The 14,106-nt window shown below is 41.2% G+C and overlaps 1 protein-coding gene and 1 pseudogene across 2 annotated transcripts in view; both read left to right on the top strand.

Moving 5' to 3' along the window:
- The first annotated feature begins 736 nt into the window (after window positions 1–736).
- Window positions 737–14,106, top strand: part of LOC143415594 (uncharacterized) — a 51,481-nt pseudogene continuing 38,111 nt past the window's right edge. Inside the window, exons 1-3 of the transcript XR_013096022.1 lie at window positions 737–1,011; window positions 1,096–1,239; window positions 5,301–5,329. The product of XR_013096022.1 is annotated as an uncharacterized LOC143415594 (transcript). The remainder of the gene's footprint in view (window positions 1,012–1,095; window positions 1,240–5,300; window positions 5,330–14,106) is intronic.
- Window positions 10,465–12,071, top strand: LOC112432828 (uncharacterized). Its single transcript, XM_076880827.1, has 4 exons — window positions 10,465–11,016; window positions 11,322–11,375; window positions 11,473–11,820; window positions 11,929–12,071. The coding sequence occupies exons 1-4, from the start codon at window positions 11,001–11,003 to the stop codon at window positions 12,069–12,071; spliced, it is 561 nt and encodes a 186-aa protein (XP_076736942.1). The 5' UTR covers window positions 10,465–11,000.

Genomic DNA, 14,106 nt, shown 5'->3' with positions numbered 1-14,106 from the left:
GTTCTAAAGTGCATTTAAAACACAGGAGGGCATGGTGGTTCCTGCCACAGAGCAGCACGGCTCCTACCGAAAACCCTCAGTGTCTATATGCATTTAAAATTGACGGTAGGGCACCAGCGCCAGAGGGGGGTTGGAGTACACCGACCATCCTCTGGATGCTGTATAACGTGCCCACCCCCAAGGCCCTATATGTATGTGTTATGAGAGTATGAGTAATGTGGATGTCTAGGTTGCAGAATAAACTGATGTGACTGATGTGATTTTTAATTTACATCTGAGAAGTTTATAAAGAGCTATACTGAAATAAATATTTTATGATCCACAGACTGTAACATACATGTGCTCTAAATCTAGAGGTTCTGTCTGTTATTTTTGAATAAATTAAGCAGATACTTGAAGTTTTCACATCTACACGTTCACCTAAAAGCATCTTAAAACTTTAGTGACACAGAAACAGAGTTATTTAAAATCTTTACTCAAAGTTTTATCCGCTCTCCTTCACTTAGAGTTTCATTTGAAATGCATTCAGGGAGACTTGGCTGCCACACAAGTCCCCGCCTGATGGTCTTCGACAGCAGTAGTAAAGTATATCCCAGTATATTTAGTTAAACTCACAGACACAGAGCATTACTGGATGGACGCTTCCAATCACAGTGAATCAGTGTGTGTCAGTGAATGGATCATGTGTACTTCAGGTCTCCATTTAGTGGACTGACAGTAGAAGTAGAGCAGCTGATGGCAGCTTCCTCTGCCTCACACTGCTGTCTGACTGCATTCAGCTGACACTGAGATGAAGCAGGAAAGAAGCAGCTGATATTTGGACAGCACACATGATGGAAAGGAGGGTTTCATTTGATGTGCACATGAATGATTTGTGTTTCCTCTGCAGGTGAAGGTAGAAAGTGTGTGTGAGCTGAGCAGCATGGATCAGTGTGAGGACAGAGAGGAGGGAGCCCCTCCCTCTAAAAGCACTCTGTGTGGGGAACATGAGAGCCAGACCAAAGCTCAGAGGTGAGATGACCATCTGTAACTGTCCATGACTCTTCTCCATGTCACAGCTCAGCACTCACATCACTGCTCCATCATTATTCACAGGAAGAATCGTAGAAGGAGAAGGAAACGTAAACCTAAATCTGAACCAGGTACTAGACCTTCACCCAGCTGTGTGTCCTTAAAGAGTGACGCGTCTAAAGATCGCACCATTGATTTTAAAGTCCAGCAGTCATCTGCTGCAGAGAGGTGAGCTGTTAGTAACATCAACTCTTTGATTTAACTTTTTGATGTTGTTGGATTGTTACTGCAGTGCAAAAACGTCATTCCCTCAATCCCATTTAAACTTTCTCTTAAAAAAACAAGCCTTTGGTTTCTAGACAACTGAAAATCCGCTTAACCCTGTAAGACCCAACCCTTCAAAAAATAGCCAGAAAATTCAGATTTTGTCATGGTCCCAGGACTTCTGACCCAGTGTTTTAAGTTTTGTGTGGTTTTGGGGCATTCTGTATTCTGTCCCTTTGTTATTCTAAAGGTTTTTGTAAGTTTCCTAGGTTATTCTGTTCAGTATTGTTCATTATTTCCCCCCTCTCTTTGCCCTCTGAAATGTCCCTCTGTGTTTATCTAGTTGTGTGAGTTCTTGTGTCTTGTTTTCCCTGGTGATTCATTCCATCATGTTTACCCATGTTCCCCCCTGCCGGTCATGTCTGTGCTCTCCCTTGTGTTCCTTCACTCCCTCTTGTCTGCCTCTCCTCTACTCCTGCATCATGTTTCCCGTTTTATTGTGAAGATCCCGCGTTTCCATGTTTTTTCTTGTCAGTTTTGCTTCTCCTGTCTTGCTATGATCATTCGTCTCAGCTGTGTTCCCCATGTGCTCGCATGTCCATTATCTTATATGTATTTAGGTCAGCGTCTCCCTCAGTTCCATGTTGCGTCCTCCCTCATAGCTGTGTGACTCTCCCTGTGTTTTCCCATATGATTTATTATTAGTTTACCCAGTTTAGTTTTGTATATTTCTGCCTTTTTTCCCATTCAGCAAATGAGAATTGTATTTTGAGTTAAGTCCTGATCCGGTGAGTTTGTGTTTGGGTCCTTCTCCTGCACACAGCCGGGTTTAAGACAGATTTTTTGGAACTGAGATGTTTAATAACCCTTATAACAAAATCCACAAATGTTTTTGCTATATCATGTTATTTGATATATTTTTATGATATATTTGTTATATATTTTTTTGTATGACATTTCATAGATTGGGCGTTTTTTAGCAACTGTTTTTTTTTTTTTTTAACAACAATGTTAATTCGAAAACAAAAAAGCTTTGTCCATAACATTTTGAAATTATGGATCGTATTAATCATGTTGATGAGATACAGCACTCAGAAACTCATGTAGCAAATATGATACAAATATATGTATTATTATTATAGGGTTAAGTTACTAAAATTAAATTTAAAACAAAAGCCATTCAGAAAGCCATCTGATGGTCCATGTTTAACACGTAGTATGGTTGTCATCTTTTAGATGGTCCTGAGAGTTGACCAATCATGTAAGTTGTTAGAGTCACATTGGTGAAGTTCTGAATGGGGACAGTGTTACCAGTGGTTGATAGTTGGTGTTGTAGGTCTCCAGCTCTGTCAATTAATGTTTTTTGTTAGTGGCCCTTACTTTGAGTTCATAATATGGATTTTTGTAATTTTGCCTCTGTATACAAGCACTGTGGATTTAAAATCAGAGTGGGGGTGGGGTGGCTGACAGACAGATCAGTGTTGAGGCTGTGGATGAGGGATGAGTGTAAAAGCGCATCTCTCACTTTACCATTCAATCTACGTCACTACCCTTGAAGGGTTTGTCTGGCACAGACCCACCGCTGGAACGAGACAATTCTACTTGTTACGGATTCAAATATTGGGGATGGATACAAGAGGAAAAACCACAATAACAACACTGGTCCGGCCGGGTTGAGTCAAACGATGATTTTAATGATCACACGCGTGGGAGATGGACACCGTACGCAGGCAGCATCAGATCTCAAAATGGTGGAGCATTGATCAAACTCTTATAGCCTCTAGTGGCCCCACCTTATCATAAAAGCCTAAACATTCACATGCTTTCTCTCACACGGCGCCTAAGCTACGACCTTGGCTCCCTGTTTATCTGCTCCTGCTGAGATGGGGCAGAAAACTCCAGCATATTCTGTTCTCTTCTAATCAGACAAATAAGGCGATGACTTTCTGCGAGCAGTATTTCTTATAACTCAGCAGTATAATGCATCATAAAACAATATCATTCATCCACAATCAATCAGCAGTCTAATGTAATGCAAATCAGTTTAACTAATGCAATAGTTGTCAGCTTCTTCTAATTCAGGAGAATAATGCAAACTAAAACTACATAATAATTCACAATCTTTAATTAGGGGTCTAACATGGCATAAAATAATATTATAATCCCACATACTACAACAGCAAAAGCAAGACGCAAGTCACCAAAGTTCTTTGTGTTGCTCGTGCACGAGTGAAAGAACTGTGACGAGCGCCATTACTTCTCGAACCCCATTCACTCTCAGTTAGCTCCCCTGTAGCACTGCTCTTTATTGTGGTTACATGAATATGCATAGTCTCGTTAACATATGACGTCTTACACAGGCATACATATGAACAATGAGTACCGTCTCTCTGTGTGTGTGTGTGTGTGTGTGTGTGTGGGTGTGTGTGTGTGGGTGTGTGTCAAGATGTGACCCTGTGAATGACTCCCAAAAGCTGGTGCTAGGAGCCAAGCGGTCCACCTAAACAAAAGGCTCTTATACTTAGTATAAATCAGTAAGAGAAGGTACAACCTCTCTCATGACCTTTGGATTTGTGAGCATGCCAGAACACTGCATCTTGTAGCTGTGTTATCTTAAATTGGTCATGTGATTTTGACGTGCAGACGTGTCTGTCGACCCCAGAGGGTTAAGAATCAGACCTCTATCATTATGCAATCGATTATAAAACTCTAAGCATATATGAATACATATTTCTAAGCATAAATGACAATCAACAATATAGACCTAACAACCCTCACCTCACAGGCTGTGGGTGGTGACCAAAAGAACGAGATTGCAGATAAAAGCGGTAGAAATGAGATTCCTCCCAAAGGTGGCTGGCCTCTCCCTTAGAGATTGGGTGAAGCGTTCAGCCATGCATGAATGGCTCATTGCAGAGCCACTGCTACTCGACATTGAAAGGAGCCAGCTGAGGTGGTTCAGGTCTGACAGGGATGTCTCCTCAGCGCCTCCTAGGTGAATTGTTCCGGCGCATGTCCCACCAGGAGGAGGTCCCAGGGCAGACTTAGGACATGGTGGAAAGATAAATGGCGTGTCCAAATTCAGGGTCTGCATCCTTGGAGGACGCGGCCTTCGTGGTCTATGTGGGCCTTGTCCTCGAAGGTCGAGAAAGCCGGAAGTGCGAGGCTTGTAAAATTGGAAGGTCTAGCCTGCGTCGCGCTGCTCAGGTTGCCTAGCAACCACGATACTCATACCATGTCATAACTGCTTTAAGTCATACAGAATAGATATCAGAGCCTTAAACAGGCTGACTTCTGCTAAATGGGTCAAACTGGGCAGAAAGTCTACAAACACATAACATCCTTATAGAATATGATGTAACACTATAGATCAACTTAGCTCAGAATATATAAAGCATTTAAACAATTACAGCAATATGATGCAACAAACACAGCAGTGCTACTGATCCAAAATACTCAAAGCTTCATATAAATGAAAAACAAACATGGAAAAAAAATTTTGGTTCCATTCTGCTGCTGATAAATACTTTAGATTTCTGAATATTGAAATTGTTTCTGTCTTTCATAGTGTGTAACTTGAAGGCCCTGAGTACTTTCACCCACACTGAAAACACTGGAATGATAAAATTATTTGAACATTACCTAACAAGACTGATTCAGGACAGACAATTAGTTATTTTAGGTTTCTTCTGCTTCAGGTTTCTTCCTCTTAAAAGGGAGTTTTTCCTTCCCACTGTCGCCAAAGTGCTTGCTCATAGGGGTTCATACAATTGTTGGGTCTTCTCTTATGTATTATTGTAGGCTCTACCTTACAATATAAAGCACCTTGAGGTGACTGTTGTTGTGATTTGGCGCTGTATAAATAAAATTGAATTGAACTATTATGAGGTTTCTACAATTTTCAGATCTGTTTTGGGTCTACATGGCCGATAGACTAAAACTTTAACATAAATGAATTTACAAAAGACACACAGACGTTGTGCGTTGGTTTTTTCTAATAAGATTGTCTTATTGTGCTTTTATAGAAAGACGATGAACGATCCTTCATCAGCAGGTAGGAGTGTTTTTATTGTGATAAGTGTATCTCATTCAAATGTGTTGCAACATGTCTTTGAGACATTGTCTTTGATTAACTCTCCACACTCTGGAGTCACTGTTCAGTTTAGATATGTTTCCCCTGGTGTTCTTTACAGGCAGCAGATTGCCCATTTCTCTGTGTGTTTGGTCACACACCCCCTGCTCTGCTCCAACCCAACATGCCAGCGTCAATGCGGCACAAATTATTACTCTTTTATAAGATAAGATAAGATAACCTTTATTAGTCCCACACGTGGGAAATTTGTTTTGTCACAGCAGGAGTGGACAGTGCAAAAGTTATGAGGCAAAAATTAGAATACAATAAGAATAAATACAGTACACAACTGTACAGAATAGAATAAAATAAAATACTATATACAGTAGAATAAAATAAAATAAATATACAATAAGATAAAAATAGAATACAAATACAAATACTATATACAACTGAGTAAAAATACAACGATGACAGAAAGGATTATTGCACTTAGTATTATCTACAGGGCTCTAGAGTGCGACCAATTTGACAGCATATGCAACCTAATTTCTCAGTGATGTGACTAAAGCACCAGTGCAACCAGCCGTTCAAGTACGTGTCCACAACTCTGAAAGTCTCGGTGTGGTCAACAACAGACACACATTATGCCAATATCGTGGTCTAAACCAATCAGTGATATTCAAGGGCTGGACCTCTCTAACTGGCTGTGGTCTACATATTCCTGTAGGCCTATTCGGTATGACAATATTGTGGGTATTTTGCAAGCTCATTTTGCTCTCAAGCCCCTAGTCATAGCTGAAAGGTTCTGGTTCCACAAGAGGAACTGGGGGAAGAGGAAACAGTATGTGGCGGTATTGAAAAGACTGTCAGAACATTGTGAGTTTGGCGAGTATCTGGAAGATGCTCTATGGAACAGATTTGTTTGTGGATTGAAGTGTGAAACTGTGCAAAAGCATCTTTTGACTGAGAAGGATGTCATGTTTCTCAAAGCATTTGATTATGCTGTGTTGGCAGAGGTTCAGCAGTTAAGTGGTTCTCTGAAAGGTTTTTTACCGTTTGCTGTCGCAAAAAGGTAATAAATGCCACCACTGCATGAAAATGAATCATACTGATGATGACTTCTGGTACAAAGACCATGTATAAAACTAGAGCCAGAAGCAGCCAAGATTGGAACTGGAAAGAGAAAGAGGGAAACTCTGAACAGAAAGGTAATTCAATTAACACAGAGTGAAGGACAAAAAGAGAAAAAATCATCATGTTGCAGCAAGTTAATGTTAATAAGTGTAAAGATAATGTGAAGGAATCAGACCTGACATTGATAGTGATTTGAATCTGCATTCTTTGTCTTGAAAAGAGATATATTCACAAATCTCAGTGATGCCTGTAGTAAACGGGAAGAAAATGGAGATGGTTTTGGATACAGGGGCTACTGTGTCTTTGATTGCATGAGAACAGTACAAAAGTGTGCTGAGTCCGTTGGCGCTGCAACCCACTGGTATCATGCTGAAGACATACACTGTGGAGCCACTGGCACCAGAAGGGGCCATCAAGGTGCAAGTCAAATTGAACAAGCAATTTGCAAAGCTCCCCTTGCATGTGGTGAAGGTGGATGCCCCACCGCTGTTTGGTAAGGAGTGGTTGGGAGTTAATTATCTGAACTGGAAAGATTTAAAGATTATTCATGCCGAAGAACAAAGAGAAAATGATAACTGTGGCTGAGGCTATGTTAAAGAGACACTCAGTTGTTTTCTCTAAGACATTAGGCACAATGAAAGGGATTAAAGCCAGATTGACAATTAAGCCTAAAATTGTACCCAAATTCTGCCAACCACGTAACATACCTTATGCTCTTTGACCTTGAGTGGAGTCTGAACTGAAATGCCTGACTGAGCTTGGGGTGATCACACATAGAGCATAGTGACTGGGCCACGCCCCTGGTGCCTGGCAACAAGAAGGATGGCCTAATGACACTGTGGGGATTTCAAGGTCACTCTCAGTCCACAGTTCTGCGTGGATAAGTACTTCCACACACCGAGGACCTGTTTGCTTCTCTAAAAGGAGGTCAACACTTCAGTAAGCTGGACTTAGTAAATGCCTATCTACAGATGGAAGTAGAAGAAGAATCTAAGAAGCTGCGGACTATTTTGATTTAAAAAGGGCTATTCTGCTTCAATCATTTACCTTTTCGAGTATCATCAACACCAGCCATATTTCAGAAGGTTATGGGTCAAGAGCTTCTCGGACTACCATCTACCCATTGTTATCTGGATGACATCCTTGTCAGTGGCCCTTGTTTGGTCCAAACATGTGACCCTGCTGGAATTAGACCACGCAGAGAGACTGCAAACAGAACACAAGAGCCACTCAGTTTCACAACCCCCACCATAAAACCCCTGTGGCGTGCCATAAAAACTAAGGCTGTGTGTGTGTGTGTGTGTGTGTGTGTGTGTGTACATGACTTCCTGCCACACAATATATGCTTACAACTGTTTAGCCACATTTCCTGATTATCCAAAGGTCATCTCCCCACACCCGTATATGGCTTAACTTTAATGGTTCACCATATGCAAGCATAGGGGAGCCACTAAATGGCTGTGGGTGAACATCCTTCACAAGATAAGGAAACCAGGATCTCAAATAGAATGTGCCTAGAATGTGTTAAATATTACGGCCTCCTCACCGTTCAACAGGCTGGGGAGGAGAACAAAAGAATATCTAAACATGCTGTTTAAGATAGGTTTACAAACTGAAGCACAACAATGACAACATTTAACAAAATCACTCCAACAGCCCTGACAAGCTCACACACCCCAAAACCCTTCAGGCAGTCTTGTGCAGGCTAGAGGACTATTGTCTACATCTCAAAGGGGAGAGGTGCCAGTTTTTCCAGGAATCAGTGGAATACCTGGATCACATAATTGACACGATGGGGTCACACAAGTCACCAGAAAAGGTGACATTATGGAAGCTCCAGCACCAGGTTATGTAAGCCAGCTACGTTCTTTTCTGGAAATGCTACACTATTATTGACGTTTCATACCTGATTTAGCTACAGTATTGAAACTGCTGAATGAGCTCCTCAGTAATGAGAAGAAATGGCTGTGGACAAATCGCCTGTGAGTCAGTGCTGAGTGCTTTTGTTAGCGCATAATTACACCTTGCAGTACCGCAAAGGTATGTGTCATGTCACTGCTGATGGACTGTCACAGCTACCTGTGCCTCTTGCGCAGAAGGAGAAACAAGGACCAGTAGAGGTATTCTACGCATCTCAACTGAACACGTTACCGGTCAGTGTCACCAAGATCAGATGTCACACTATGTCTGATGTTACTTTTTCTCATATCCCGGGAATGGTAACAATTGGATGTTTCCCAGCTGCGAAAGACGTAGATCATGTGCTGTCACCCTATCTGCTGTGCAGACAGCATCTCACGATACAGCAGGGATCCTTCATATGGGACGTGAGAGTGGTTCTGCCACCTAAGCTGCACCCTTTTATCCTGAAAGGGCTCCACGGTCATACAAAAGGAGTTCATATATAAAAGGAGTCATATAAAAGGAGCCATATAAAATGAGTTTTTTATGTAGGAGCACAAGGAGTATGAATATGCCATGTCGATCAGATGCTGACACGCCCTGAGACAATTTCTCAGCAGTTTGCAGTGGAGCCTCCAACAAGCTCTCAAACTTCACTAACCCAGAGTGAGTTACACCATGCTTCACCCTTGTATATCTAATCAGGAAAAGACTGCTGAACAAGTTCTGAGGACCACAATACCTCTAGAAACACACCAGTCCATTGAACCACCATCATCTAAGTGTACACAGGTTACAGAAACTCTAAGACATTACCCGGTGAGGGTCACTAAGCCACCTGTTCGTTACCATGATGGATGAGCGTACTGAGAATGCATAGCTTCTCAGAGCATAGCTTAGTGGGGAGCATTATACCTCAGTGACCTCTAGTGGCCATAGGATTTATGACAACAGTATATGAGTAGATGCCGATGCAAGATAGAGTTGCCTGTGTCAAGGAAATGGCATTTTTGTGTGGCTTTTTTCTTGTCTTACTGGTAATGACAACCCAACACTGGTGATGACCTTAATATAAACTGAATATTAGTGCATTTTGGTGCCATGTACCAGTTCATACATTCAACTACAGGAAAGAGTTCATAAATAAAACAAAATCCACAGCAGCAGCTGAAGTAAAGAGAAGATTACTTTTATTTCTTCCACAGAAGAGACCCTGTCATCACCAGATAAACTCAGTAGAAGGCATTGGTTGAGTTGCCCCACTCACACAATGTTTAATGTTATGTATGAGTCGAAACATATTGTGTGAGAGAGTGATATTATACCCCTTTCGTCAAACTGACAGGTCATTAATTATTCATGAGCTCCGGAAGTAATTAAATTATTCATGAGCTCTGGAAGTAGGAAGTAATTAAGTAATAAAAATATGATATTCATAAAAATATGATATTCCTAAAAAATATGATATTCATAAAAATATAATTGATTATTTAGAAAGTTTCTTATATATCAAAAAATAGCATTCTTTTATTTCTTTAAGCAATAAAAATTTTATTTTTTTTTTTTATGCTCAAAAAACGCCATCTGGTGGCGGGTCAGTGTGTGTGTGTGCGCGCGCGCGCACCCGAGGCTGTATTTCTGGGCGCGCGGGGGCGCGCCCGTGTCTCCGGACCGTGCTCTCTCGGGCTCCGTGCTCATGTGTTTAAAAATGTATTAAACCATATTAAAATTGTTTAGTTAAACTTGTGCTTTTGTAACGTTCAGTATGGCCACAAACACATGCTGCATGCCTTGGGGGAAAACTTTATTTCGATTTATATGCATTTGTAGATTTAGAATAAAACTCATACTCAGAAAAAACTCGCGATCCCCTAACCCTAACCCTCCTTAGAAACATAAGCAGGGAAAACTCCTTAAAAAACCCTCTGCGTTTTCTCCAAAACCCTACAATAACTTGTTAGGGTACCCCCTCTATTCCCAAAACCTTATATTCGATAACAGGGGAAATCCTGAAAAAATCCTTAGTCTTTTTTCTCAAATTCAGTGCCCCGCGGCTCCCTTCATGCTCAGCCAAACAAAGCCAAAACTCCTTTAAAAATTTCTCCGCGATTTCTCCAAAACCCTAGAATAACTTGTTAGCTACCCCTCTATTCCCAAAAACCTTATATTCGATAACAGGGAAAATCCTTAGTCTTTTTTCTTCAAAAACTTCCCTCTTACTAGCAAGCTCTAAAATTCAACCCACACTCTAAGTTCTACCTCGCTCTTAATCTCCGATCCACAACTTCTTGCAGAGCACAATTTTTTCCTGCTTGTTCGCTCCCTGCTCTGCTCCCGAATGCGCTGCTTACCTCGTTTGAAAATTCCCCCCTTAGACCAACTCCGCCTCACTGCGCCCCCGCTGCCAATCACATAACCCTTGCACCGCTCCCTTTGCACCCCGGTTAGCCAATCCGCTCCAGGCTTGATTTTATGATCTCCCGCTGAGGTTAAGACTGCCATCAGCTCCCACAAGACCTCTGACTTCAGACATATCAACAACTGGCGCCGCTCAGACTGCTTGCGAGCTCAACAGCCATGAAACCAGGGATCAACAACTACCTTCGCGTGCCCTATGTGCATATCACTCGGTAAGTGTTAATCTTCCTCTCTAACTACATTTTCGCATTTTCCTTTTTTACCATTCTGTCAAAAAGCTTTTTCATCTTCAAAAGCCATGCAAAATAGGCTCTGTAACACTTGGAATACACTTTTTAAAACATATATAAGCTCGCCTCTAACACTCAGAGCTAAAAAGTGCGTTTGTAAGTTAAACTATAGCAGCGATCATGGCCTCATCAGGTACCTCTTTTTTTTTTCTCACTCTTGTTCATATAATGTTTATATTTTTTACTGTTTTTCCCGTTTGTAAATACTCAATGTTATTTCTTTTCAGACTCTGAGATAAACCTGCTCAACTCCTCTTTTTTTGAGTCTCTCGATCGAATTGGTAGGTTTGGTTCATTCTTGTTCCCCTTCTTAACAGCTAATTGTACAAGAAAAACAAAACATTTACCCTCTTTTTTCATTTTTATCAAACTTTCTAGATATCTCTGACTTGGACACCTTTATTGGTACGAGTTCCCCGAATTCTTCACCACCAGTGCTTGTGCGATCCACAGGAAAGAATATTCGTCTCTCCACACGGGACAGACAGCATTTGCTCTCTACGCTAGATCGCCCTGCTTCATCTGGCCCCAGTTCCATTCCCGCCGGAGCTTGTTCTCTCCCGCAACCCTCTGGGAAAAACTTGCGCCTGTCCGCCGGGGACAGGCAAGATTTGCTCTCCGAGCTCACTCCCGATGCTCCGGCCAATCGGAGCCCCAGAAACGCTTCTTATTCTCCGCCATCAGACACACGAAATGCACCGCGCCTGCCTTTGAGACCCAATCACGGTCAGTCTCTCTAGGTTCTCGCTATTTTCTCATTTTTTAAAAAAATAAAAACTAACCCTTTTCTATTTAACTTTACTAACTGTTTGTATCTTACCCTCAAATTCTCAGGGCGTCTCAGAAGGAGGAGTAGCAGGACCCGCAGGTTCGCAAGGACAAGGAGGACAAAGCGAACATGCACCCGAAGGCAGCTGGCTTCAATCGCTCTTCGCGCGGTATCTCTGTTTGCTGAATTAGTTCAGCTCATCTTATAAAAACTTTGTTTTTGTTTTTTTTTTTCATTTTGCTTTTCAAACATACTCTCTTTTGTGGTTTTTTGTTCTTTTAATATATTCCTGTTAAACAATAATAATAAAATAAATGGATAACCAGGAACAAGATATTACAGACCCGTTTCTTGCTTTAGAAACAGCGTTAGCTAGGTTAAATGAAAATATACACCATTCTCAGATTACATATTCACAAAACAGTGAGCAACCTGAGGTGATCAATAATAATGATCCTTTAGAATTGCTTAATTTAGCTCTTGCCCGATTATTCTTTGAGTTTGGGATTGGATCATGATGAGATCCAAACAGAGTCAGACGCGGTTCATTCACAAATGAGTCTGACACAAAACATCTCCTCTTCTGATCCGTTTTTAGCAATTAATAGAGCTTTAAAAGCTTTAGCCCAAATACAAAATGAGGTTCAAATACCGCCAGAGTTATTGAGTCAAATAAACAGGCTAAATCAAAATCGTTTCATTGATTCTCAAAGCCAGCATTCGCTAGTCTTTTCCCCAGACAATGCGTGTCCCAACGAACCGCTCAGCCGCAGCCCCCTGATACAGCTGTCAACCACTTTCAATGACTCTAATCCTCATCAATCACTCAGCTCTCCCGCAGACATTGTCTCTGCGAACGAGCCACTTAACCCAGTAAACCATGATCACTCCTTTCAACAAGGGGGTAATCCAGACCAGAGTTGCGCCAGTAATTCAGCACAACCCTCTATAGTTGTTAGAAATAAATTTAATAACGTTGAAATTAGAGAAATTTTGAATTTTCCTCCTCCAAACGATATACCCGACTATGCGCATTATTATCAAGGCGTAATGTCTAGTGCACGTGAAATATCAAACAGGGTTTTCTCTCACGCACGTCCAGGTGATTATATCCAGTTAGAATTGATAGGCCAGCAGTTACAAAATAATGTTTCAGTGATTTTACGTGATAATCATGATTTATCTGAATTTGAAAATTTATTCTTGAGAGCGGTACAGTCAAACTGGTCAGTAATGTGTGATGGCTCGTTGGAGGTTGTAGCTCAGATTGTTACACCCCCAAATGGCAGTGGGAAAAGATTGCTTAAACACATACTCGACAGCGAAATTGTGAAAAAGAAAAGACGTTTTTTATACGTGGTCCATAACCCCTCGAATAAGTTGTGTTTTGCTATAAGTGTTGCCCACCTTCTGCAACCCGATTTTAATGACTATCAAGCACAAACATTAGCTAGAGAAATTCAACAAAAAGCTGGTCTAAATGATCAAACGCCTGTTGGGTTTAATCAAATAATTACATTTGAAAGGTTACTAGGATGTAAAATTATAGTATTTTACCGTAACGAGGATGATCGCACCCTTTGTAAATTTCAGACTAGTACAGTGAATAGCGCAAAAGCCTTGTGTTTATTTTTATTTGACAATCATTACTACGCTATCAAAAATCTTAAAGGATTTTTGGGCACAGCGTATTTGTGTACTCATTGTTACATAGGCTTTAACCATGTGTTATCCCATTTCTGCCCTGCTCGTTGCTCAGTCTGTATGCAGCCTGACTGCAACGATCATTTCCTCTCCCCTATTGTATGTACCGATTGTAATCGCACCTGTAGATCTCGTTATTGTTTTGAGAGCCATAAAAAACTCGTTGAGAGGCGTGAAAGGTCTGCCAGCAACTGTGACCTCTACAGGAAATGTATCAAGTGCTCAAGGCTATATTACTTAGCAGCACATGAAAAACCTCACAAATGCCAAAAGAGAAAATGCCAAATCTGTCGTCAGGAAATCTCTAGTGATCATCAAACACATCAGTGCTATATGCAGGTTTTACAACGCGAAACAAAACATAATAATGATTTTGAAACTTTTGTTAACGAACACGGTGAGCACAGCCCTTTTCTGGTGTGTACAAAAACATCAGATGGTAAATCTTGGAGCTCTCAGGGCGAGCATTGCGTTGAAAACTTTCTTGCTCATTTTAGACGCCCCCACTTCAAGGGCTCAATCTTTATCGCTCATAATGC

Source organism: Maylandia zebra, unplaced genomic scaffold (genome assembly GCF_041146795.1).
Source record: "Maylandia zebra isolate NMK-2024a unplaced genomic scaffold, Mzebra_GT3a scaffold01, whole genome shotgun sequence".
Classification (NCBI taxonomy): Eukaryota; Metazoa; Chordata; class Actinopteri; order Cichliformes; family Cichlidae; genus Maylandia; species Maylandia zebra.
Note: the sequence above shows the minus strand (reverse complement) of the source record. Positions and strands in the feature narration are given on the sequence as shown.